Here is a 24,832-nt window from a genome sequence, read left to right as displayed (position 1 = left end):
TAATTATTGGTTGTTTTTATTGGAAGAAAAAATTAATGTGATGAATAATACCCTACCGGAGATAGTTGTCTTTACATGTTTATACATATATTATTTGTTTTGAAATCATTGTCACGATAGGTAAATGATAAGGAACTTCTTGTAACCCCCCCCCCCCCCCGACTGTGCGTGCATTACCATTGATGCATTGCATTTAAAGATCAAACGTTATTAGACGCTCACATGTTATGAGTTTTTTTTTAATGTGAGCTATTCTCGCTACAGATATGTATTACTTGATCGACATATTATTAGATCAATGAATAACAGCAAAAACTGATTTACATTTTTTTTCTGTAGTTGCACTAATCTGGGTTTTTTTTCTTCAAAATTTTGATCAAAAAAGAAGAATTTTAAGGGGCGACGCCCTTTTTGAATTCACCAATTAATGTTCTCTCAATACATAGATATAAGAAAAATTGTATGTTAACGTGCTACATGTAATATTGGGGATATCACTTTTCAGCAATATACACATCTTTGCGCTTATCGTGAAATTGACAAGATTTTTTTCTTCACAATGGGATATACAACATACTTGGGGAAAATTAAAACTGGATACTAGTACTCAGAATATCAACTTTAGATAAGACCATTTCAGATTTCATTGCACCATAAAATATATGTACGTTTTGTATGGGGCGAAAAATTACGCTTGATACTGACTATATATTTCATTTTATATCAATTTTTATTAACACCTCCCTCCCCTCCCCCCTCCCCCCCCCCCCCAATAGCCATGTACTACTGCTACTAATGGTATCTACTCATACAGCGCCTATCTTCGAATTAAAATAATTCTCGAGTGCATATATACATTTTTATGCCGTACACAGATTGTATATACATGGTTTGTTCAATCAGGGACGTTCAAATGTCAATCTTGTCAATACCCACGCAGTGCAAGTTTGTGACCTTTTTCATCAAATATTTATACATGTAAAACAATTTAAATAGTAAAAGCATATCATTTCTTTTTACCTATCTCCTTTATTTTTTAAATGCTGGCACATCGAAATCATTTTCTCACCACCGATTTGTTCGATTTTCAACCTTTCTTATAGATAGACACTGTCCTTTGTACAATTTGAAATGGATGGTTGTAAACATATAATGTGAAGAGGCACAAGAAGTTTGTATCTTTTACAGTTTTGGTCCAGAATTTAATGTTTGAGATGAAAAATGAAGACAGAGCATAATAATTTCCATACCTTAAGGCTAAAGGCCTGTATCTATTTTAATTTGGAGTGGGGGGGGGGGGGGGTATTCATCCACATATGTACACATGTAGAACACACAGAGTTGTCGTTCATAGACCACAAAGAACACCAAACGCCCGAGAAGTTGCGATTCAATCAAACGCGCCCTATTTTATTTCCTGTTGTTGTCATGTGATTTGTCTTGTGATCCCGGCAAGATAACTTTGTGCAGCTTTGAACAGTTAAGAATGGAGCGGATTTTTGTTACCCTGTCAGCTTTGCTTTGTGCATTTTCCATTACCCAAGCAGAGTACCTAAAGTTTACCAAACATTACGAAGATGACGTGTATGAATTCATCAACTTTCTGAAGAAGCCTTTCTTACCAGAGCGTTTCAAGACACTGGAGTTCTTTCAGAAAGCGGTAATTTGTGTTATCTGTTTATACATGCAAATATAAATGATTTTAGGGATATGCAAATACATGTGTGTCAATGCAATGTAGGGCCGAATGAAATCATTCATTTATATAGATGTGGTTTTTGTTGTTGCTTTTTTGCATTTAAAAAAAATGATAATGGACAGCGCTTTGGAGCTGATTAGCCTACTATGCAACATGCACATGTCGGTCACGACGAGATGAAATGGAGTTAACGAAAGAACAACAGAATCATCTATAATTCAAACCAAAAAATTATCCCTTTGATTTCTATTTTATTGATTTCTACAGCACCGCGACTTATTTGACAAAAAAAAAAATGGTTGTCTAAAGAGTTTTGAAATATGTAACTGCGGGTACATGTACATGCATTTGCATTCTATTTTTGATTTGAATTATTTTAGGGTTTGGACCACAGCAAGAGGTTGACAGCTTTCTCCTTCAAGAACTGTGGAGGAATGATAGATGTAAGAAGCCTGTCAGTGCAGCCTGACCCCCTCCAGTTCCCTGGAACCATCACTTTCAGCGCTAGTGCTGCCCTCAACACCACTCTCTCAGCTCCCCTCAATGTAAATATTTATAATTCATTTTGAATTTTGTATCTTGCAATCTGCAATAAAAATGAACAATATGGTAACAATTTATATCAAAGATACTGTAGACTCATTTCATACTGGTAGCATGAGGGACATAAAAGAATATCCAAGGTATACTGCATTGAAAAAACAATACATGTATCATTGTAGATAAATGGATTTAAGGATTGACATTTAATTTTGCAGGCTAAAATAGAACTGAAGAAGAAAGCTGCTGGAATTTGGGTTCCACTTCCATGCATTGACCAGATCGGTTCATGCAGTTATGGTGATATTTGTCAGTTGCTGGAGCAGATTACCCAGTGTCCCCCTCAGCTCACTGCTATCGGCATTGATTGTAAATGTCCCATTAAAGCAGTAAGTTTAGATTGTGTCCCTACGGTAACTGATCATCATAGGCATGATTTAAATAAAGACATTACATGTGTACCTGTACTCTATAAATTTCATTTATTTTGATAGTAGAAAAATAATGATCCAATAATCTTTCTCAGTTAATTTCAGGCATTGTATTTATATTTCTTCAAATCAAATTTACCAATTGAAGATATTTTTTCTTCTTCTTTATTTGATTTAATGTGTATTTTTTTTAATATAGGGCAAGTATACCTTACCAAGTATGAGCCAGGACATTGGGGCGGAAGCGTTTCCATCGGGAGACTACGAGGTCACTGGTACGGTGACTGACAAGGACGGGAAAGTGGCGGCCTGTCTGGAGGTCCAATTGTCCGTTGCCTAGGAAACCATCAATATGGTAGTTGATATACTCAAAGTTGAGAAACTACATGGGAGAGATTTTCTTAAGTTGCACTCAACACTAAAAATATTTCGAACTTATTAAATATTGTCTGTTCTATTTGAAATCTATGTAAAAGATAGATGATATGATACACAAAAATAAAAAAGTAAAAAATATTTTAAAACTGAAATTACTTAGAGAAGCCAAACTTCTTAAAGTGACTTGTATCTCTTTTTTTCATGTAAAGATGTTTGGTTGAAAAAAATTAGTTTTGGATGTGAAATGAGATGAAATTGAAATTTACATACATTTACTTGCAGCAGGTAACGTATACATTCCTGACATTATTTGGTGAAGAGATGAAGAATATAACATATGATGGCTTCATTTCAAAATTTGTTACTACAAGGTTTCTTTTTTATTTCAAGAATTATTTTTTTTCATTTACAGAAACAGCTTTTGGAAGTAATTTTACATTTATGTATAAAAGAGGGACTTTTCCTTCTAAAACATTCTTGCATATTTTTTTTTCCATTTGAAAATTGAAAAGGAAATACTTATGAAATATGTTGCTTTGATATGCTGAGCCTTAGAAATCTCTTTTTGCTAAACTTAATTGTTTTGTACAAAGCTAATTTTTTTATTCTTGACACTTCTTTTCAAAGTTATTTTTAGATCTGTTTTTATAAATGGTCTTTATTTCTGCCGCATATTTATTCAACAATGTACATGTATACATGTATATCTTTGCTTATTTGTCAGAGTGATTTTTGGTGTGATGTAATCATGTTTTGTATTTGAGAGTTGAAATATCAGAATGTTTCTATTCATCAGAAGCAGCTGATTTATGCAACATAAATTGTGACATTCTGGTTCCTTCAGATTTCAACATTTACCATTTTCATTGTTGGTGCAATCTATCGGAACTTACTAGTGCTTTTTTTTTTAACATTCGTAGTAATTCATTGAAGATGTTTTATTATTATGTCTTTCTACCAGAAATTGAGTCTCACTTATTATTATAGATCTGTACTGTTTGTTTGATATTAAATGATTTCTATATTAGCTTCACAAAAACAATAGTGATTTTCTGCACTGTCTTTCTTTATAAAGTCGTTTGGAAATTAAAATACTAACCAAAACGACATGGGTGTTTGGGTTCTTTTTATATTAATTAGGCTCATTAAACTGTTTTGACTGGAAACAAGGATCTTGCTGTATTCTACTAAATTATATCCTCATGTTTTAAAACACTTCCGTCGATCCATTGTGAGGTACTTTAGAGAGACACACGGGTTGGTTCAACCAATACATTAATGAAACAATATTGAGTGAATTGTTGTTTGATGCCATTGCAAATCAAGTACAGAACTTACAAAGTATTAACCAGTTTTTAGAGACTTGTATGACCAAACAGGTGATGTGTGGTTACACTTGACGATAGCGCGAATGGCGAGACTCTTTGTAGTCAGTCTTTAAGGGGTAGACTCGCTATGTAAGTCTTCTTGTTCTTCCGCCAATTAAAACGAGAATCCCACCACCGTGCACTTTAGTTTCACAATGAGGAAAGTCTTTCTATATTCCTATAGGCCTATCTATTTACAAAGTCACATAGAATGGTAATTTGTACAAATCCTTTTATTGAAATTTTAACAAAAAATTTCAATTGCCCTAGGAATTTTGATACTGGTTTATTTTAAAACTTTTTATAGCTGATGAATAAATAATTCTTAATAATTCTTCACGAAAGAATAATCGACCAAATGACTGAATTAATAATAATTACAAACCAATCAAAAATTCAATGTAATGCCAGATAAAATTGTAATAAAATCAAAATTGTCGTAAATGAATGAATGGTTTTCTTATCGTAAAAATCTTTCCATGAAACTCCAAATGTTAACAATTTTGCTGCAAATGCTAGGGATGATATTATCTACATACAACTATAGGAATACTTTCTATAAAGAGCTAAAGATGGCATTTAGAGTATGTATATAGAGCTAGGGAAGACCCCCCCCCCCCCCCCGAAAGGCAAACTATGGAGCGACTAGTTCTACTCCGTGAAGAAAACCAATATCCAGAGTAACTTTTCCGGAGAGAAGTTACACTCTATAGTCAGCTTTTCGTAAGGTAGGGGTCCATCTCTACATAATCTATACATGAAGTCTTATTGCGGGTAAATTAATGATCAGACACATACCCCTTGTATTCCTGTTAAACAGGAAGTTGATGGTTGTTGTGGTTATTTTGTCACCTAAATATATTACAATGGTTCATTGATGTTGATTATATCCTTGTTGAGTGAATATCGTTACTTAAATGTGTAACATGCATAAGACCCGTAAATTTGATATGTTTAATTTATGATAATCATTTGGAGTTTTTTATATTCACTTTTAAAATTGTGTTTTAATATATTATATTTATTTCCCTTGCATGCTCGCCAAGCGGCACTGGGAGTGCCACATATTCTCTCAACTCTTCATAATGATAATCATCGTCGATATAAACCAAGCTGAAGATGTAAAAAAAAAAAACTAGGAAAACGAATGCAATTTTGAACTACAAAATGTAATTGAAACAAGGATATTTTGCCTGAAAACAGCATCGTTGATCACGATTCATTGTATATTTAGTCACTCAAGGAAGAAACTTTTTATGGTAAATAGCAGTATAACAACTCCAACGGAAAAATAAAGTGTATTTTTTTTTAAGTATATAGGGAAAATATACATGTATGATTTCTTGATGAAAATATGACCGGGCTGTGTAAATATGTTTATACATAGCAAGAGTACCCGTTGATCGTTCAAGTGGACAGTACAACAGTACGTACTATATGTACCAAGTACTTTAGAATTGTTATCATCTCTAGTACATGTCGGAGCAAATTTTTAATCCACGACGTCCCGTGTGTACCCATAAATACAGATGCCCGATAAAATATGCGACACTTGCATGAGAGAACAAACATATGGAGATTTGTTTTGTTAATTTTGACGATGTTAACAAACGTTTTGAACAATAGATATGGTCATAGGATAAAAATTTTCTTTAAATTTCTCTGTTTAAAAACATATTCACCGAGGTTTTTTTGGTTTACTTCGTTTCACAAAGACCAAAAAAAAAACCACACAGGATAACGAGCAGAAAAACAATTTTTAACGGAATACAATTTTTTATTCATTTACCAAAAACTTACAAAAATACATAGAATTGTTAACTAATTAAATTTGCTATGATTACGTAACTATGTTATATGAATCGCGTTTTGAAACATTTCCAACCCTTTACCCCCTTCAAGTGATAAACAACTGATAACGGTTGATTGGATTATTGACCGATAAAGGCCTGACCATCGCAATCTTTGCCCCCTTTCGTCATTGTGTTTTTGAGCAAGTTCGAAGAAAGGTCCATTTCACATTTGTTGATAATATAAACAATCATGAAATTTTTGATAGTTCTTGCCTTAATTGTTGGGGCATTTAGTGAAGAGTTGGAACATGAATTTCCCATCGTGGAGCCCGAGGAACATGATGCCTATCTGGTAGACGAGCATCAGATGAAATTAAACGATGAGTCTGAACTCCTAATGGACCTTCTCTTCCGCAATGCCCTCCCCGAGAGATTCAGGGGAGAAGATTATTTCAAAACAGTTGTATGTATAAAGTGCTTTCTTGGCAACGTTTTAGTTGATTTTATGTATGCTTAATTAAGGACGTTGTTTACTCAGGGTTTGAGTTCTCAAATCCGGATTGTTGAAAAGTTAAATTTCATGAGTAAAATTGATTTTAAATACAAAAAGTATTTATGAAATGAATTATTATTGACATAACAATCGATATTCTCACTAAATTATGGAATTAGGCTCTGACGAAGTTTGACTTTTAGATTAACAGAGGAAATTTGGACTAAATTTTTCATATTTTGTTTTCCACTGAAATATTTTTGGTAGTACTATAATATTTAAAGTTAAGATTTTATTTTTTAGTCAACATAATTTTGCATATTTTCTGTTGGTTTTATCTTAATTTTTTGTTCAGATAATCGTATGGCACACACTACAAAAATATTGATAAATGCTTAAAAATGATAAAAGACACCATATCTCAAAATTTTGATCATTGACCTTATATGAATTTTATGCCAGCAGAGAAAGATCAATATACTTAGTTTAATACTATAAATGTTTTAGCATTATCATCATTCAGTTTTTTGTTATATTGAATCAAAAATGGGTAGTAATTTGAGAACTGATAGAGGAAATTCGGATTAGAATATCTATAAAAATTGTGAATGAAAACTTAATGCTTTGTATCTATTTAATGTCACTACCATTCATTTGCTGTATTTCGTTTGTTAAAGAGTTAAGCAATTTGAATTATTTTCACAATTAAGAAAATCTCAATCATAGTGTAAAATTTTTCTGGATTTTTCTAAAATTTTCAAAATATATTCAATGGCCATTAACTAAAAAATTAGGTCATTGACCTACTTTTTGGAAAGTGGAGAATAACTCTACCATGTAAAGTCTATAACGCACAATAGTTGGTTTTTCATTATCATCAGTGGAATTTTTTTTCATTCTGAGTAAACGTCAGGATAGTTGCAGTTAAAAACCAAAACTTTGAACCAAAAAAAAAAAAAAAAAAAAAAAAAACCATGAAGAATGAAATGTTGCAGTATGGTATTATCTAAATAGATGTTAATTTTAAAATATTTCTTGCGATTCCTCATATTATCGTCTATAGATATATATTATCGTATATATATACTGATTGTTCAATCAACGGTGCTCCTATTTTTTGATAGCTATTATAGGTAAACGTTAGAGGTTATTCCTCACGCCAGTTATGTGTTTCAGGGTATAAAGAAGTCATCCCGGGTGGAGGCTTTTCAGTGGCAGAACTGTGGCAATAACGACCCCGCCACTGTGATGAGCCTATCCGTGACCCCTGACCCCTTACAGTTCCCTGGCACTGTCAACATCGCTGGCAAGCTCCAGTTCAACTCGTCGTTTGCAGCACCACTTCCGGTAAGATGTTACTACGCCATAACGCTGGATAATTCTTACATATTTACTCTTTATTCTTACAAGATTACCAAATGAGATTAAAGAATTACATATCTTTCTTTATTTATATTTTCCACAATTTAGAAAGTATTTAAAAAGTATTTTAATGTAGGCTAGTCTCGTGATATCCAAAAAAGCCGCCGGAGTTTGGATCAAGCTCCCCTGTATAGACAACTTTGGGTCATGTGACTACCCCGACCTGTGTCAGATCTTGAGTAGCGTAGGCGACTGTCCTGATCCGATTACTTCCTCTGGTCTGGGATGCCAATGCCCCTTCAAATCCGTGAGTATACCGCATCACTTACTAGTACTAAACGCAAACGGGATGGATTTCCATGCTTCATGGCTCGCGCGGTTTGATGGTTCGAGTAATTTGATGGCTCGCGGAATAAATTTGAAATATTACTTGGTGGTTTCTACTCGTTACCTGCATTATTTATGAAAACACAAAAAACCAGGCGCGAAATCACGTAAAATAAAGCCTAATTGCGGCGTGATCTGGTTTTTTTTAAAATGTTGATTAAGGTACCATTCATTTTTATCCTGAACACGATAAAAAAAAGAATAATTTGTTTTTATTCCAGGGAACCTTTGATGTAAATGGCGTGTCTTTTGATGTGGATGCTTCTGCCTTCCCGTCCGGAGATTACAAAATCAGGGGATCTTTGACGACAGCAGGAAAAGAGGCAGCCTGTGTCGAGATTATCATTACCATCAGTTAATATCATTTCATTTATATAATAAACTTGATTTATAAAGTATTGTTTGTTTGGCTGGTTTTTATCATGGTCTTCTAACCAACTGCATGTGTTAAAAATGTAAAGTCTATACACGTACATGTATCAATTATACAATAAGGAAAACAAATTACGAATTTCTAAAACATGTATTTTGAACTTCAGTCGATTTGTATTATTGTATCCTTAAATATCGGATCTTTAACGAATATTCCCATCAAACATAGTATTTATTCAACGTTATAATCACTGCGATTGGCCTTTTCTTTAGTAAGATGTATCGGACCTTAATATCAGACAAACTTGCCTACCCTATCTGTTTGAAGAGATGTCGATCGAGTAGATATTAAAAGCATACACCAACAATACTGTTATCAATTGACAAAATGCAGGGACTGCGCTTGGTCACGGGCGTAGCTATCGTTCTAATTGCTGCTCTAGCAATCCGAGGTTCTGCAAATCTTAGAAAACCAATCGTGGATGACACCGAGTTATTCTTAAACTTTCTGAGAAACGATGTTCTACCGGAACGCTATCGCGGACCGGAGTACTTCAAGAAAATTGTAAGTAGGAGTAAGGTGCTCTTCAAATTAGGTAGGTCGCACTAGAAATTAGTACTATATTACGCTGAATCTAGACACTTGAAACGGATATCAAATACCAAAAAAGATGAAAACAAGAGGCCAATGGGCCACATCGCTCACCAGAGGAACAATAGGTATGATAAAGTCAGCTTAATGGAATCATAATACAAACTATCTGGACTATGTTGTATAATAAATGTAGATCCTGTATAAATAAAAATCCATTTTCCACTTGGATATTCTTATTCTTAGTATCATTAGTCGTATTTCTAACAGGATAATTTTATAGTCATAACACATGTTGAGCATTGCAGCTCTCAAAAAGACCCTAAACAATTGTTTATGTATATGGGATATAAATCTGCATCAAAATCTTAACCTTCTTGTGAGGCCTAAGAATTGTCCAGGGGCCAAAGTCTGCACAATTTTGGCTGATAAGTTTCTGAGAAGAACATATTTAAAGATTTACTCTATATAATCCTCTGTAAAAATTTGACCCCCCATTGTGGCCCCACCCCCAGGGGTAATGATTTTCACAATTTTGAATGTACATTATAATTACCTGAAGATGCTTCCACACAAGTTTCAGCTTTCCTGGCTAATTAGTTTCTATGAAGATTTTAAAAGATTTACTCTATATATTTCCTGTGTAAAAATTTCGACCCCCGTTGTAACCCCACCCTACCCCCAGGGGTCATGATTTTCCCAACTTTAAATTTACATTACCTGAAAATGCTTCCACACAAGTTACAGCTTTCTTGGCAAATAAGTTTCTGAGAAAAAGTTTTTAAAGATTTACTCTATATATTTGACCCCCCCCCCCCCCCAAGTTGGCCCAACTCTACCCCCGAGGGTCATGATTTTCACACTACACAGGGATGCTTCCATACAAGTTTCAGCTTTCCTGGCAAAATGGCTCTTGAGAAGAAGATTTTTGAAAATTTCTCAAAAATGTTCAATAACTCCTAATTAACTCCCCTTGAAAATGTGCATGTTCCTTAATTTTCACAACTTTAAATCCCCTATGTGTAAGATGCTTTATGTGTAAAGTATTGTTGAAATTGGCCCAGTAGATCTTGAGAAGATGTCGAAAATGTGAAAAGTTTACAGGCAGACATACAGATAGATGACAGACTAAATGTGATCAGAAAAGCTCACTTGAGCTTTTAGCTCAGGTGAGCTAATAAAAAAGGCTTGAACCTTCCCAGAAATTTTGTTATGATTTTGAGAGTACTTGTAAAAGAATGATCAAAGGTGTGTTACTAATAGAGCAGACTATACAAAAAGGTGTTAAAGGGACATGGTCACGATTTTGGTCAAATTCTATTTCCTGTTTTTATTATTTACAATGCTTTAGGAATGCATTTCCAATGATCAAATGAAATTGGAGAGCCAGTAGTGAAGTTATAAGCAAGATACAGGACTCACAATTCTTTGTCATGTAAACAAGGCTTGTGCCCTGTTATTGTTTACATTAGTTCAATATACCGGTAAAAGTTTTTTCCCAAGCTGATTTTTCCATCATATTATTCATTTTAAGCATAAACAAACAGATCTTAACGTTTACCACATTCATTTCGGTCTAAAACTGGAGTTTTCACTTCAACGTATAAAATGTAAACAAATGCTTTGTTTACATAGCAAAGAATTGTAAGCTCTGTAACTCACTTATAACTCAACGAATAACACTTAAACTTTGGTTGCCTATTAAAAATGCCTTACTAAAGCATTGTAAACATTAAATTCGGGAAAATAATTTTTGACCAAAATCGTGACCATGCCCCTTTAAAGGAGACTTTTTTTTTTATCTATAAAAGGGTAAAACAATTAAAGTGCAAGCATTTAGCTTCAAGAACTGTGGTGGAGATTTTGCAGGGCTGACAAAACTTCAAGTAATTCCCGACCCCCTGAAGCTGCCGGGAAACATCAACGTATCAGCTGTGGGATACATCAAGGAAGCTCTTGATTCTCCATTACAGGTTATCCCACAATGTTATCATTTTTCAAATCTGAAACACTCTGAAAAAACCCCGAGCTAGAAAAAATGTTGCACTTGTATAATCTCAAACAACTTTTTCACAAGCAATTCAATGTGTTGAGAACATTCGAAATAACTGAACTAAAGCCACTTTAGCTGATCTTAACCAAAGCTAGTTTTACTTTCTCTCCAGGCATCACTCTTGATCCATAAAAAGGCAGCTGGCATTTGGGTCAAAATACCGTGTATTGGCGACTTTGGTTCTTGTGATTATGATGATTTCTGTCAAATCCTTGATATGGCACCGGACTGTCCCCAACCAATCAAAACATCAGGACTTGGTTGTCAGTGTCCATTTAAACAGGTATAAAAGAGGGCAAATAAAACTTTTTTAAACAGAAAATACCTGTGGCTTTTCAGTCATGATTTAATGATTTGATTTTACTATACACAGGGTAACTACAGCATTCCCAACATCAATATGTATGGATCGTTTGGATTTCCAACAGGAGACTACAACCTAACGGGCACTCTACATTACCAGGGGAAATACGTAGCATGTCTTGAGGTCATACTGACCATTGCCTCATAAAGCGCTGTTTTTTGAAATGATAGACTCATAAGAGTTTAGCATACATTTTACTGATAATTTACCATCTATTCCATGAGTAAAAAAAAAAAGAAATAAAAATTTCAAAACTCAGAACATTTATTGTGTGTATTTCTGATTGCGCATGATCCTCTCAAAATTGTCATAAATTATCAGAGATGTTTCTGACTTAAAGACTGACAATGATTATATCATAGCTAGATGTAGAAGTCATTTAATTTTTACGCCACTCAGAGTAGTCGATGTCAGCACACCCTTGCCCTCGATCTGTAACGGTTCCCCTCTGAACTCGGCCACCTTTTCTTTGTTGACCTTCAGGTCAGGTGCCAGGGTTTCCCACACTTTTTTCTTGGGGTTCAGCTGAGCATCAGGATTTCCTAGGAATTAAATATTGGATTGTTATGTACAAAACTAAGACTTTAATATGTGACTGACAATGCGGTTGAATGGATTATTCATTGATTTATTAGAACACAATGAATATTAAAATGCACTTTTCTTAAAGTTAATTCATAAAGGATTCCAAAATTAGTACTTTACTGAATGGAAAGATGATGCAATTCAATAAAAAAAAAACAAACAACAACCTTCCTTTGATATGAGAGATAACTATCACAGTTCGATTTGTAGATCCTGAATAAATTCATTAATGTAGAAAGAGGTTACGTCCCTTAATCATCAACACTATTATCTAGAGTTTCAAATGAAGATCTACATGTACCTGGATAAGCTTTGCAGGTGACCCGGTCCCCTATCACAGAACCTGCAGGCACATTCAGAATCTCCACTTTCTCGGGGGTACTAGCACACATGATCATAGCTTCCGAAAGGATCCCCCTCATTTTGGCTGGTTTCAAATTACACATGAATACTGCTATCTTGTTTTGCATCTGGCAACAAAAATAATGTTTATATTATAGATAAACTATTACAAAAATTATAATGATAATAATAGTTCAAAATACCAATGAATGGCTGTTCATAGTTACAGTAACCCCCCCCCCCCCCCCCTTTTATTTAAAAATATTTGATTACTCTAATCAACACACTAGCAATGAAGATAATTCTAAGGTATGTGTATCTGCTTTCTCTGCCATTAGTCATACCATTACCTGCTCTATAGGTATGTGATTAACCAGGCCAGACACCACTGTGCGGTTCCTCCCCTCCCCAAGGTTCACCTCCTCCACATACAGGGTGTCAGCGTCGGGGTGCTTCTTCACGTCCACTATCTGCCCCACCCTGAAGTCCAGGCGGGACACGTCTAGCTTCTCCTCACCCACAGGCTCATTCTTACCTTTCTTGGCTTTTGGCTCTACACAAAAAAAAAGGAAAGGATTCTTTAACATTACATGTGGTTTTTTATACCAGTAGATTGAATGGGACTGACAGTTGTTAATATGGAAGACATATTTCAAATCTTAAATGTAATCTCCATCCTAAAATTTACATTATTTACACTCCAACTCGTGACTCAAAGATCACAAGCAGATGCTTTAAAACCAACCGTGCATCACTGCTGGACAAAGAAATTATTGACAATAAAGAATGTAAAGTTATGGTCAATTTCAGCATTTATATTGAAGGAAAGCACATTACAAACTGGAGGTGTCCCATTCTAAACAAGTCGAAAATACAGTTATTGATAACTACACGGTTACATGTAATAGGTATGATAGTAATTTTTAAAAATCTTCATTATAAATGGATAGAATTAAGTAAATAAAAGAAGCAGAAGAACACATTTATTTTTAACTTGATAATACATGTATGATTCATCTTGATAGAATAATCATTGTAAAAATCAAAATCTTAAAAACAGCAATCATGGGCATGTTGATCAGAAAATTCAAAGAACAAAAAGAGACAAGAGGCCCACATCGCTCACCAGAGCAACAATAGCCTTAACTGTCATCAAATTAGCATTACAGTATCAATATCAAAATATTTATATATATATAAATACAACTAAGTACTGTAGATCTTGCTCATCTGCCGATTTTTATCCACATATTGTTATGGTAAATACCAAGCCCCTTTTGTTTTGTTGTTGTATCTGTAAGAAGATTTTTTTCTATTTCTATATAACCCACCCCCCCCCTTTTCTGGCCCAACTTTTCTCTAGGGAATCATGGTTTGATCAAACTTTAATCTGCACAACCTATGCTTTCACATAAGTTATGGTACTGCTTTTTGGACTGAAAACTTTCCCAGAATATTTTAAAGATTTTCTCTATATATTCCTATGTAAAAATTCATCCCCCCATTGTGGCCCCACCCTACCCACAGGGACCATGATTTAAACAAACATGAATCTACACTATCTGAGGATGCTTCCACACAAGTTTGAGCTTTTCTGGCCAAATAGTTTTTAAGAAGAAGATTTTTAAAGATTTTCTCTGTATATTCCTATGTAAAAATTCATCCCCATTGTGGCCCCCCCCTACCCCCGGGGACCATGATTTGAACAAACTTGAATCTACACTACCTGAGGATGCTTCAATAAAAGTTACGTACAGCTTTTCTTGCCTAATAGTTTTTGAGACGTAGATTTTTGAAAAATACCTACAAATTTTCCAATAATTCTAAATTATCTCCCCTTTAAAAAGGGTGTGGCCCTTCATTTGGACAAACTTGAATCCCCTTCACCAAGTGATGCTTTGTGCCAAGGTTGGTTGAAATCTGCCCAGTGGTTCAGGAGAAGAAGATGAAAATGTGAAAAGTTTCCAAGAACGCCAATGCCAACAATAACAACGACAGACAACATACAAATTTTTATCAGAAAAGCTCATTTGAGCTTTCAGCTCAGGTGGGCTAAAAAGGAATTAAAATTTCAACACTTGGAAATAAAATAACCTACTGCTATACATTACCAAGGCAAACTGGGTATAATATTTTAAACCATACAAAAAAAAATACCAAAAAATAAATAAGTCTACAAAAATCTTTACCCCCTTCAGCTGCAGGTTTCTTTTTATCTTTCTTCTCCTTTTTGTCGGGTTTCTCAGATTTCTGAGCTGGTTTGTCACCAGCAGCAGGTGCCTGTTTGACCCCTGGTTTGACCTCTGGGGGAGCTGCCGATTCTTTTTTGGGGGGTTCTGCCTTGACAACACTCCTATTTGTAGGTAGGTTAACTTGTTTTACTGAAAATGTAAATATTACGTGCAATACTAAGCGAACTGGCAAAGAAGCATTTTAATATTAACTGAGTTGTCTTCTCATATAAATCTTATCATACTTGTAACAAAATTTCCATTTTTTGAACTCTTACCAAACAAAACCAATCTAGTTGCCTTTGATGATATAAGTTATTCATTTTAATAAGATCTTACCTCCATTCCTTATTTCAGCCAAAATCAGTTGAGATTTCAATGTTTCCACCTCAGCTCTTAACTTCTGATTTTCTGACTTTAATCTCCCTTCCTCAGGTTTAGATACAGAGATGGCTGAAAGTATAATTAGGATACAATGTACATGTATACATGATTAATAAATATTACATTCACTTGAACTGTGTGAATTGCGTGGTACATATTTACATTGTTCCACAATCCAAACAATGACACATTAACCAGTATATTTGGTCAAGACAATGAAATCAAGTTACAAATCAAAATTCAAATAACTTTATCGTTAAAGAGGGTTCTAATCAATCTGATAGTGATTATTCTGATATGTTTATTTTTTTCGAAGAAAAAAAAACACCAAATGAATCCATTTTATTACGGACAAAGACAGTAAGTAGTCTGTGTTTACTGTAATGGTAGCACTGTAGAAATATCATTTATAACAAATGTATGTCTTCAACAGGATTGGACCAATTGCCAAACTGGGTTTTAAAAAAACCCTGAACTTTCTTTATTTTACAATGATTGATAAACAAGTTCTACAACTTATATTAATATCTCTTGTTGGCACAAATGTTAGCGCAAGAGGGTCATTGGTGTGGGAGGAAGCCGGAGTACCTGGAGAGAACCCACATGTCCAAGCAGGTGACTGCCATACCCTATCACATACAACCACTGTCGATCATGGGGATCGAACTCGGGTCACAGCACTGAGAAGCGAGTGCATTGTCCAGTATGCTACTTGGACACCTGGGTTTTAATAGTCCATTTGGGATATAAATACCAAACAGGATGCAATGTTACAATGCAAGAAATGGAAATTATTATTTATGCAATAAATACAATAAAAAAAAACACTCTTACTGGCTACCAGTTTCCGTAAATTTATCCTTCAGTAGATCAAAAATTCTTAGGGATTTTCTTGCAGTGAAAACTTGTAAAAGTACTTGCATTTGATAATTTTTATAAAGATTTTTAAACGATTTTAAAAAAAAAATACAAAATGTTTTTGTTGTTGTTGTGCACTTCAAATTTGTGTCACAAATGTACACGTATATAAAAAATGGGCTGTTACAACCCATCTAAGCGATTGGTCCAAACTTGTTTAACAGTTTGGGACCAATCTCCAAAATGGGATATAATAGCCCGTTTGGGGTATAATAGCCCAAATGAGATATAAATTTAAAGTGCAAAAAATAAAAAAATTTGATTTTGAAATTTTTGATATAAATCCGCATTAGAATAGATGAAATACAACAACTTTTGGTAAACAACTTTTTCTGTAACTGTACTATTACGGAGATTGATCCCTCAGTATATCCAATACTTCTTGGGGATCAATCTTACAAACTATAGACATATAGAAAAACTTCTTAACCAAAAGTTGTTGCATTTGATTCACATTAATGCGGATTTATATCAAAAATTTTAAAATAAAAAAAAATTATTTTTTGCACTTTAAATTTATATCCCATTTGAGCTATTATATCCCAAACAGGCTATTATATCCCATTTGGGAGATTGGTCCCAACCTGTTTAACAGCTGTTTAACCCCTTTTGAACATACATTCATGTCTAATTAAAAATAATGAAAACCTGCATTCTGTCTGATGTTTTCAATTTGCTGCTTCAAGGCAGCTATCATAGATTCTGCCTGTTTAGCGCGCTGTGTCAAACGCTGCAGCACAGATGCAGATGCCATTCTAAAATAAAAAACCCATATTGAACATGTTGAAACGTTAGCGGTTATAAATCTAAAAATTTAAATTAATATGAACGCGATACTATGTATAATAGAACAGCAGTTGTTACATAAAATACGAAAATTACAGTTTTATAATATAATTTACGACAAGTTATCATACACTGTATACAGTGAGTGTAACTATACATGTAGCAATACCCGTTTATTATGTCTACCGGCTGGTTGGAGGAAATTTGGAGTAACACGTCTAAAACGCTCAAAAAACCCCGATTAATTATAAAACTCAAAATGAGTATGATAAATCCGGAATATTAAAATCCTGAAATGAATAAAAGTAATGGACAAAAATATATTTAGACATTATAAACTATAGGTAAAACGTTTCACAAAATTATAGAAAATATGAGTTAATTCAACAACAATCCTTTATGACCCATAGGCCGTGTAGAAAATATGATATTCCAACTCAACGCACCCATCTAAAAATAGAACACTTTGATCATGTGCCTATGATTCTCTACGGTACACAAAACAGTGTACAATGCGTAATATCCAGAAAACATGGCAAACTCTTCAGTTGCAGGACAGATAGAGACGACATTTCTATCCTGTTCAATATGCATGGAACATTTCAAAAAGCCAAAGGCTCTGCCATGTTTGCACACCTTTTGCGAGGATTGTCTGAGAGATTATATTGTCAGCAGATTTGAGTCAGCTGGCCAGTTTCCTTGTCCCATCTGTAGACAGGTATTCAATTTCTTTTTCTTTTCTTTTTTAATTAAATATTTCAGAGTGAGACATATTTGAACATTCTTTGTTGATAATACATCTGATCAATATGTGAATAAGAATTAGATCTAAAGGTCCGTATTGGTTGGGGTGGGGCCGGCTGCTTAACTGAGGGTAAGGCACAGTAAGTAAATTTTTTAAACATGTAAATACTTACATTAAAAAAACCATGTGTGTATCTTTGTATGGGAGAATGATTAAAAAGTCTTAAATTACTTGTTTACTACTAAGATTTGATTAAAACAATATAACTGTTGTTTTTGTTTTTGGAGTGTTTTTTAATTGGGTTTATTTTGTGGAAGGGGGCTGTAAAATTTCGCTTTTGCAATCTTCGGGCCTGTAATTTACATGTGTAAGACATGCATGACAATTTTACTAATGGAATATTCATATAACTTTCTCTGTATAAATCTTAATTTATCCGTCTACATATTTTTATTAGAATGCTTGAAAATGAAATTTAAGATTTTCAAGTACTTAAGTGTTGATTTATGTACAAATACATGTAGTTATACCCATGCAAGAGGCAAAAATAATTATAGGCCTACAATATAATCAAGATGCTCGCTGGCGCCGCTTTTCACCAAGTCTTTGCTTTCTGCAAAATATACTAGAATCAAATGTATAAGTAGTAGTTTGACAGCATTTCTATCCTGTTCAATATGCATGGAACATTTCAAAAAGCCAAAGGCTCTGCCATGTTTGCACACCTTTTGCGAGGATTGTCTGAGAGATTATATTGTCAGCAGATTTGAGTCAGCTGGCCAGTTTCCTTGTCCCATCTGTAGACAGGTATTCAATTTCTTTTTCTTTTCTTTTTTAATTAAATATTTCAGAGTGAGACATATTTGAACATTCTTTGTTGATAATACATCTGATCAATATGTGAATAAGAATTAGATCTAAAGGTCCGTATTGGTTGGGGTGGGGCCGGCTGCTTAACTGAGGGTAAGGCACAGTAAGTAAATTTTTTAAACATGTAAATACTTACATTAAAAAAACCATGTGTGTATCTTTGTATGGGAGAATGATTAAAAAGTCTTAAATTACTTGTTTACTACTAAGATTTGATTAAAACAATATAACTGTTGTTTTTGTTTTTGGAGTGTTTTTTAATTGGGTTTATTTTGTGGAAGGGGGCTGTAAAATTTCGCTTTTGCAATCTTCGGGCCTGTAATTTACATGTGTAAGACATGCATGACAATTTTACTAATGGAATATTCATATAACTTTCTCTGTATAAATCTTAATTTATCCGTCTACATATTTTTATTAGAATGCTTGAAAATGAAATTTAAGATTTTCAAGTACTTAAGTGTTGATTTATGTACAAATACATGTAGTTATACCCATGCAAGAGGCAAAAATAATTATAGGCCTACAATATAATCAAGATGCTCGCTGGCGCCGCTTTTCACCAAGTCTTTGCTTTCTGCAAAATATACTAGAATCAAATGTATAAGTAGTAGTTTGACAGCATTGAGAGGCCGATATATTGACTTTCATTGCAAATTAATTTTGTTTACTTTTTACTTATAAACGATTTTGTTGAACTGAGTACTTTTTATTTTTTTCTTAGCTTGTGTATATCCCTCCAAATGGAGTGTATGGATTTCCCGACAACCACTTTATCCTCAGTTTACAAGACACTGTTACCCACTCAAGTAGCCAAAACACCGAATCTGGTAGTTTTGAATACAGTTATCATCAAAGAAACGAAGACTTGTCTCTGCCTTTACTTCAACCGGACAAATACTCTGTGCGATTTACTAAACCGGGATCCCCAAGGTTATTGAAGACATTTGGTCACTTTGGCTTGGACCAAGATGGCTTGGTTCACATCTCGGGTCTAACTTACTCTTCAATGACAGGGGATATATTGGTTGCTGACTGTAGTCTGAACAAAGTTCTTGCATACTCAAAATCTGGGGATTATCGTGGAGGGTTCGTGTGTGACTGCTCCATTCGTGATATTGCAGTCACTGCTCACGGATCCATCCTACTGGCTGTCAGCCGCGCTGGTTCCGCTATAATGAGGGAGTATGGATACGAGGGCAACGTCATCGCCTCTTACGGCTCCTTCTACAAATACGAGAACCCGTTTGGTATCTGTGTGTCCAGAATGGGGAAAGTCATTATTTCTAGTCTGCAACACAACAATATCCACATCTTTACAGAACGGAAGAAACCATCGTTCAAATTTGGCTCAAGAGGTAGTGGTTCGAATCATTTCTTATTGCCGTATTACGTCGCTGTCAATAGCCGAGACGACATAGTTGTTTCGGACAGTGGGAACCATAGGCTCAAAATCCACAAAAATGACGGCACAGTTCTTCACGTGATTGGGCAACAAGGCTCTCAAAGTGGAGAGTTCTTCTATCCACAAGGTGTATTCGTAGACAAACACGACAATATCTACGTGGCAGACGCGAATAACTTCAGAGTTCAGGTTTTCTCACCGGAAGGGGAATACCTATCCACCCCAGTGGAGAATACGTACGAATTCGGCGTCGACGTCAAACCTACCAACGTAATCGTCGTAGATAACCGCCTCGTTGTCGCTTTACGCGGGACTCGTGTTTCTCTTCTACAAATCTACGACTGGGACGACTCAAAGTACTCCCAGTCAGCAAAGACAGGTAGAAAACAGCCAGCGCCCGGCGGACTGCTGGGGTGCTGTTGTCCGTGTCTGTCCAGTAATTTGTCGTACGATGATATTTGAGTTGTCTGCTGAGCACTCGAACTATTCAAATCGTTTAATGGTGCTGTACGTAGACATAGCTGTGATACCACATATAATGCAACAATTGTCTAGGCACTTAATTTCTGTTGAGTAAAATGTATAGCACATAATATAATTAAAAAAAAGATTCCAAAGGTTTCGCCGTTAGTCATAGAGTAAGGTTGTAAACCTTGAATTGTCTAAGACCGTACATGTAGTTTTTAAAAGATATGACATGTAAACCACCCCATTTTGTCACACAATAAAAGAATTTTTATGAAACATATGTATATACATGTATTAACAAAGGCGTCGGAACGGGGGAGGGGGGTTGCAAAATTAGTCATGACCATGAGGCACGTAGTATCAGGGAGGGGTCAGACCCCCCCCCCCCACACTTTTTCTCGCATCATTTTTGAAACATCGTTTTTCTTTTCACATATAAAAAAAATTGAAGTATCCCGAATTAAAGCACCCCCTTACTTTTTTGGGAGTACATGTATGTAAAAAATTGTAATGAAAAGAAGGAAATTAAATGATATTGAAGATTGAAGTTTTAGGTATGCTACGCTACCCCCCCCCCCCCCCCACACACACACACACAAATAAAAATGTCATTTAAAAATCTATGTTGATAAAAATTTTGATCGCCGCAATAGATGATTAAAAATGAACTTGTCATGTCAGTATCGATGAAACTATCAATGTGCTGAATATTGAAAATTGTTTTCTGTGGCCAATAAATTCATGTACCCAGTATAGACGTCCCCCCCCCCCAAAAAAAAAACAAAAACAAACAAAAAACATGCGCCCAATCCTAATTTATCAACAACTAAAACAATTATATGTCCAAAGCAACAAACATGTTTGGGCGAGTCATGCATGTATTTAGAGTGCAAAGAATTCATTTTATGTTCCACTCGAGATTATTTGCCAGCGACAAAGTTGAAGGCCCCGTACATGGATAGTCGCATGCCATTAGAACGCTTTGTTTTTTGCAAACTGCATGGATCTGTATCCACGCTTTTGATTTGAGCAAGAGCGTTCTGCCAAGAAATATATATATAGAGTCTACGTTGTCAAAATAGGGCTTGAACACAATTTAAGCTTCTATACACGGAGGGAGATGTTGATAAAGGCACCCACTCACGAGTGCACGAGCTGCAATGCACCATCGGCTTTATTGGAAAGTGTAATGGATTCTTAAGAAATGAATCGGTTAGGTTTGATTCTCTTTGTGTCTTTGAAAAAAAAAGAGTTTTGTTAGATATCCAATACTCAAACATGCTGACAGGTATAATAAAACTCATGTTTTTATCAATTTTTCCTCATGTGCATTTGTACCTGCTGGTCTTATTTTTGTGTTAAAATTTATTTTTATATGGGAAACGTAGAGCTCAGCTTTGATCAAGCATATTATTACTGTAATCATTGAATCTTGGACACCTGTATGTTTATACGTCTTTGATGAAAATATTGTGTTTGTGCAGTCTTACGCTCGATGTTTTAATAAGGGCATTTTAGACTCTCATCATAATTTGTTTTTGTACAAACACCGCTCCTCTATACCCTAGTGTCTGGTCTCGCATTAGTCACCTATCCTCGTGTATAGTTGAACGCATATCGGCATGTGATATCAAAAATTACCAATACATATTTCATTTTCAGATTAAATAGTATCTTGAATTAAAATGTGTTTATGGATTCATTAAAACGTCTTAGGCCATCTTTAAAAATATATTTGTTTGGAATTTCCGCCAGGTGGTCTGCAGGCTAAGGAATGAGGGAGGGATTTTTTTTCAAACTTGAAGTCTAACTAATTAAAAATTGGTAAAAAAAAAATGTAATATAAATAATGAAAATTTATCTGCAGGGGACATTTCAATGAGGCGGAAGGCAATACCAGACAAACAATAATTTTATTGATCTCATATTAATCCGATACATCCTCTAGCATTAGCTTCTATACAAACAGCCGTCATTCATTTATTTCTGGAATTGACTTTCGTGCACGTGAAAAACATTTTCCTTATATAACTGATACAAACGTTTATCTAATTAAGCTACATGTAGCAATGCACACGTGACATTACGTAATAACCAACAAATGTTCTTGTCCTGCAGTCATTGACCTAAAACACAGTAGTGTTAATTAGTAAAACTATAGTATTATTACTTTTTTTTTTATCCAGAAACGCGTGTAATTCTATTATGGCAATCATTTACATACGCTCTACAAATACACCCGTGTACATGCAAATTGTCACGTGGACAAATTATACGGCCTACATAATTTTTCTGTGTAATGTGTCGGAACCAGTGAACGCTTATGTTTAGACTCCTTTCAGGTTGATCTTAACTTTCCCCCTTAAATTTTAAAGTCAATAAGCTTATTATAGTTCAAAATTGTCACCCGTAAAATTTGCTCAAGGGTTCAATTTTCTCCACAAAAAAATTAAAATCTGATAGGATTCCATTTACACAAAACCCAATCCAGATTCCATTTTTGCGGAATGGGGGGGGGGGGTGTCTTCCTACACCCTTTTGGTAGTAACTATCATAAAGTGTGATCTAATTCAAGGAAAAAACTCATTCTAAATCATCTTTAAGGGTGTTGTTTACTCAGGGTTTGAGTTCTCGAATCCGGATTGTTATAAAGTTCAGTGTCATGAGTAAAATTTGTTCTAAACACAAAAGGTATCTGCGAAATGAATTCTTATTGACATAACATTCGATATTTCTACTATATTATGGAATTATGCCAAAACAAAAATAGACTTTTAGCCAAACAGAGGAAATTCGGACTAAATTTTGCAGATTTTGTTTTCTGCTAAAACAATTTTGGAAGTACTCTAATATTAAAAGTTAAGATTTTATATTTTAGTCTATATAATTTTGCATATTTTCAGGTAGTTTTACCTCATTTGTTCATTATTATAACCTTATGGCATGAATTTAAAAAATATTGAAATATACTTAAAAACATGAAAAGACACCAATCTCAAAATTTTGATCATTGACCTCATATAAATTATATGCGAACAGAATAAGATCAATATAAGTAGTTTAATACTATAAATGTTTTTGTATTATCATCATTCAATTTTTTGTAAAATTGGATCAAAAATGGGTAGGAATTTGAAAAGTGATAGAGGAAATTCGGACTGGAATATTAAAAAAATTGTGAAGGAAAACTTAATGCTTTGTATGTATTTAGTGTCACTGCCATTCATAAATTGTATTTCATTTTCAAAAGTGTTGAGCAATTTGTATTATTTTCACAATTAAGAAAATCTCAATCATAGTGTAAAATTTTAAGTGATTTTCCTTTAATTTTCCAAAAATATACAATGGCCATTAACTCAAAAAGTAGGTCAATCTACTTTTTTGAAAATGAAAAATAACACTACAATAAAAGGTCCATAACACACAATAGTTGGCTTTTCATTATCATCAGTGGAATTTTTTTTCATTTTGAGTAAACGTCATCCTTAAGTTATTCAAAAGCACATTTTCCAAATTTCGTATCAAATTCTTGTCCATGCGATACTACTACGTCCGTCTATTGGTCTATATAAACATGTTACAGTAGCTTATTATGCGTGAACACTCCGTATCGTGCTATGAATTTATCTCACGTGAGTCCATTTCATTCACGTTTTGTTCCCACGTTCATTACGTCACGTGGTAAAAAGTCAGAGAATAGACTTCAACCACATGTAATTATAATATTGTATACATGCAGTTATGCAATGCACATAATGACGTGGAAACGTGGTTATATCACGTATAATTGATCAGTGTATTTAAACAGAAATAAGATGCCTAAATTGAAATCCAACATGACACTTTTTAATATAAATTCGGTTATGACAATTTTCAAAAATCATTTGAAATATTGTACTAACTCGATCAGAATTACATATACTCTGTCCCAAGTTTTTGATTCCACCGTTGTTTTCTTACTACGATAATCATAAATACATTTGTGTTCCAACTACGCTTCATACACTAGAATGAAAAACCACAACCAAAAATAAAGTCTACGGGGATTTTGCACACTACATGGAACGCACCCAAATGATAACGTTGAAAAACTATGTGAGATGTCCGAAGTACTTCCGAATGTCAACATTTCCAATTCTGCACGATTATTGTTTTCGTTCATGTTAATTTCTCCGAGTATAAAAAGATGTCAATGATTTCAATTGAACTTCTTTTACATGTATATTTATGTGTTTTTTCGTTCAAATTCGCCAAAAAGTGACAGGAA

General features: G+C 34.4%; 4 protein-coding genes across 6 annotated transcripts; 3 read left to right on the top strand and 1 right to left on the bottom strand.

The window, feature by feature from the left end:
* The first annotated feature begins 1,423 nt into the window (after positions 1 to 1,423).
* On the top strand, positions 1,424 to 8,848 carry LOC128155172 (uncharacterized). Its single transcript, XM_052816754.1, has 8 exons — positions 1,424 to 1,660; positions 2,080 to 2,244; positions 2,458 to 2,628; positions 2,870 to 2,997; positions 6,503 to 6,671; positions 7,878 to 8,048; positions 8,200 to 8,370; positions 8,672 to 8,848. Exons 1-8 carry the CDS (start codon positions 1,487 to 1,489, stop codon positions 8,807 to 8,809), a joined length of 1,287 nt encoding a protein of 428 aa, XP_052672714.1. The 5' UTR covers positions 1,424 to 1,486; the 3' UTR covers positions 8,810 to 8,848.
* A 346-nt stretch (positions 8,849 to 9,194) lies between these two features.
* On the top strand, positions 9,195 to 12,092 carry LOC128155170 (ganglioside GM2 activator-like). Its single transcript, XM_052816753.1, has 4 exons — positions 9,195 to 9,387; positions 11,226 to 11,387; positions 11,580 to 11,750; positions 11,841 to 12,092. Exons 1-4 carry the CDS (start codon positions 9,211 to 9,213, stop codon positions 11,976 to 11,978), a joined length of 648 nt encoding a protein of 215 aa, XP_052672713.1. The 5' UTR covers positions 9,195 to 9,210; the 3' UTR covers positions 11,979 to 12,092.
* On the bottom strand, positions 12,078 to 17,383 carry LOC128155169 (aminoacyl tRNA synthase complex-interacting multifunctional protein 1-like). Of its 2 annotated transcripts, none has more exons than XM_052816752.1 (7): positions 17,247 to 17,383; positions 16,940 to 17,046; positions 15,329 to 15,442; positions 14,948 to 15,139; positions 13,109 to 13,311; positions 12,718 to 12,886; positions 12,078 to 12,373 (listed from the first exon to the last, which is right to left on the bottom strand). In XM_052816752.1, the coding sequence occupies exons 2-7, from the start codon at positions 17,043 to 17,045 to the stop codon at positions 12,207 to 12,209; spliced, it is 951 nt and encodes a 316-aa protein (XP_052672712.1). In that variant the 5' UTR covers position 17,046; positions 17,247 to 17,383; the 3' UTR covers positions 12,078 to 12,206. The 2 variants fall into 2 exon arrangements, with proteins under 2 accessions (XP_052672712.1, XP_052672711.1); XM_052816751.1 differs by having other exon boundaries at positions 17,209 to 17,305.
* Positions 17,384 to 17,542: 159 nt separating this feature from the next.
* On the top strand, positions 17,543 to 20,715 carry LOC128156998 (tripartite motif-containing protein 2-like). Of its 2 annotated transcripts, none has more exons than XM_052819342.1 (2): positions 17,543 to 17,795; positions 19,417 to 20,715. In XM_052819342.1, exons 1-2 carry the CDS (start codon positions 17,610 to 17,612, stop codon positions 20,557 to 20,559), a joined length of 1,329 nt encoding a protein of 442 aa, XP_052675302.1. In that variant the 5' UTR covers positions 17,543 to 17,609; the 3' UTR covers positions 20,560 to 20,715. The 2 variants fall into 2 exon arrangements, with proteins under 2 accessions (XP_052675302.1, XP_052675301.1); XM_052819341.1 differs by lacking the exon at positions 17,543 to 17,795 and adding an exon at positions 18,482 to 18,629.
* Positions 20,716 to 24,832: the final 4,117 nt, after the last annotated feature.

The sequence above is a fragment of the Crassostrea angulata genome, chromosome 7 (genome assembly GCF_025612915.1).
Source record: "Crassostrea angulata isolate pt1a10 chromosome 7, ASM2561291v2, whole genome shotgun sequence".
NCBI lineage: Eukaryota > Metazoa > Mollusca > Bivalvia > Ostreida > Ostreidae > Magallana > Magallana angulata.
This window is presented reverse-complemented; position numbering and strand designations above follow the sequence as displayed.

Bases quoted from the DNA above. Each gene is read 5' to 3' on its own strand.
- LOC128155172 (XM_052816754.1), top strand. From the start codon at position 1,487: ATGGAGCGGATTTTTGTTACCCTGTCAGCTTTGCTTTGTGCATTTTCC. The intron at 2,245-2,457 runs GTAAATATTTAT...TTAATTTTGCAG, and splicing joins CTCTCTCAGCTCCCCTCAAT to GCTAAAATAGAACTGAAGAA. The intron at 8,371-8,671 runs GTGAGTATACCG...TTTTTATTCCAG, and splicing joins GCCAATGCCCCTTCAAATCC to GGAACCTTTGATGTAAATGG.
- LOC128155170 (XM_052816753.1), top strand. From the start codon at position 9,211: ATGCAGGGACTGCGCTTGGTCACGGGCGTAGCTATCGTTCTAATTGCT. The intron at 9,388-11,225 runs GTAAGTAGGAGT...TATCTATAAAAG, and splicing joins CGGAGTACTTCAAGAAAATT to GGTAAAACAATTAAAGTGCA. The intron at 11,751-11,840 runs GTATAAAAGAGG...TACTATACACAG, and splicing joins GTCAGTGTCCATTTAAACAG to GGTAACTACAGCATTCCCAA.
- LOC128155169 (XM_052816752.1), bottom strand. From the start codon at position 17,045: ATGGCATCTGCATCTGTGCTGCAGCGTTTGACACAGCGCGCTAAACAG. The intron at 13,312-14,947 runs GTAAAGATTTTT...TTTTTTGTGTAG, and splicing joins GAAACCTGCAGCTGAAGGGG to AGCCAAAAGCCAAGAAAGGT. The intron at 12,374-12,717 runs GTACATGTAGAT...TTTAATTCCTAG, and splicing joins CACCTGCAAAGCTTATCCAG to GAAATCCTGATGCTCAGCTG.
- LOC128156998 (XM_052819342.1), top strand. From the start codon at position 17,610: ATGGCAAACTCTTCAGTTGCAGGACAGATAGAGACGACATTTCTATCC. The intron at 17,796-19,416 runs GTATTCAATTTC...TTTTTTTCTTAG, and splicing joins CTTGTCCCATCTGTAGACAG to CTTGTGTATATCCCTCCAAA.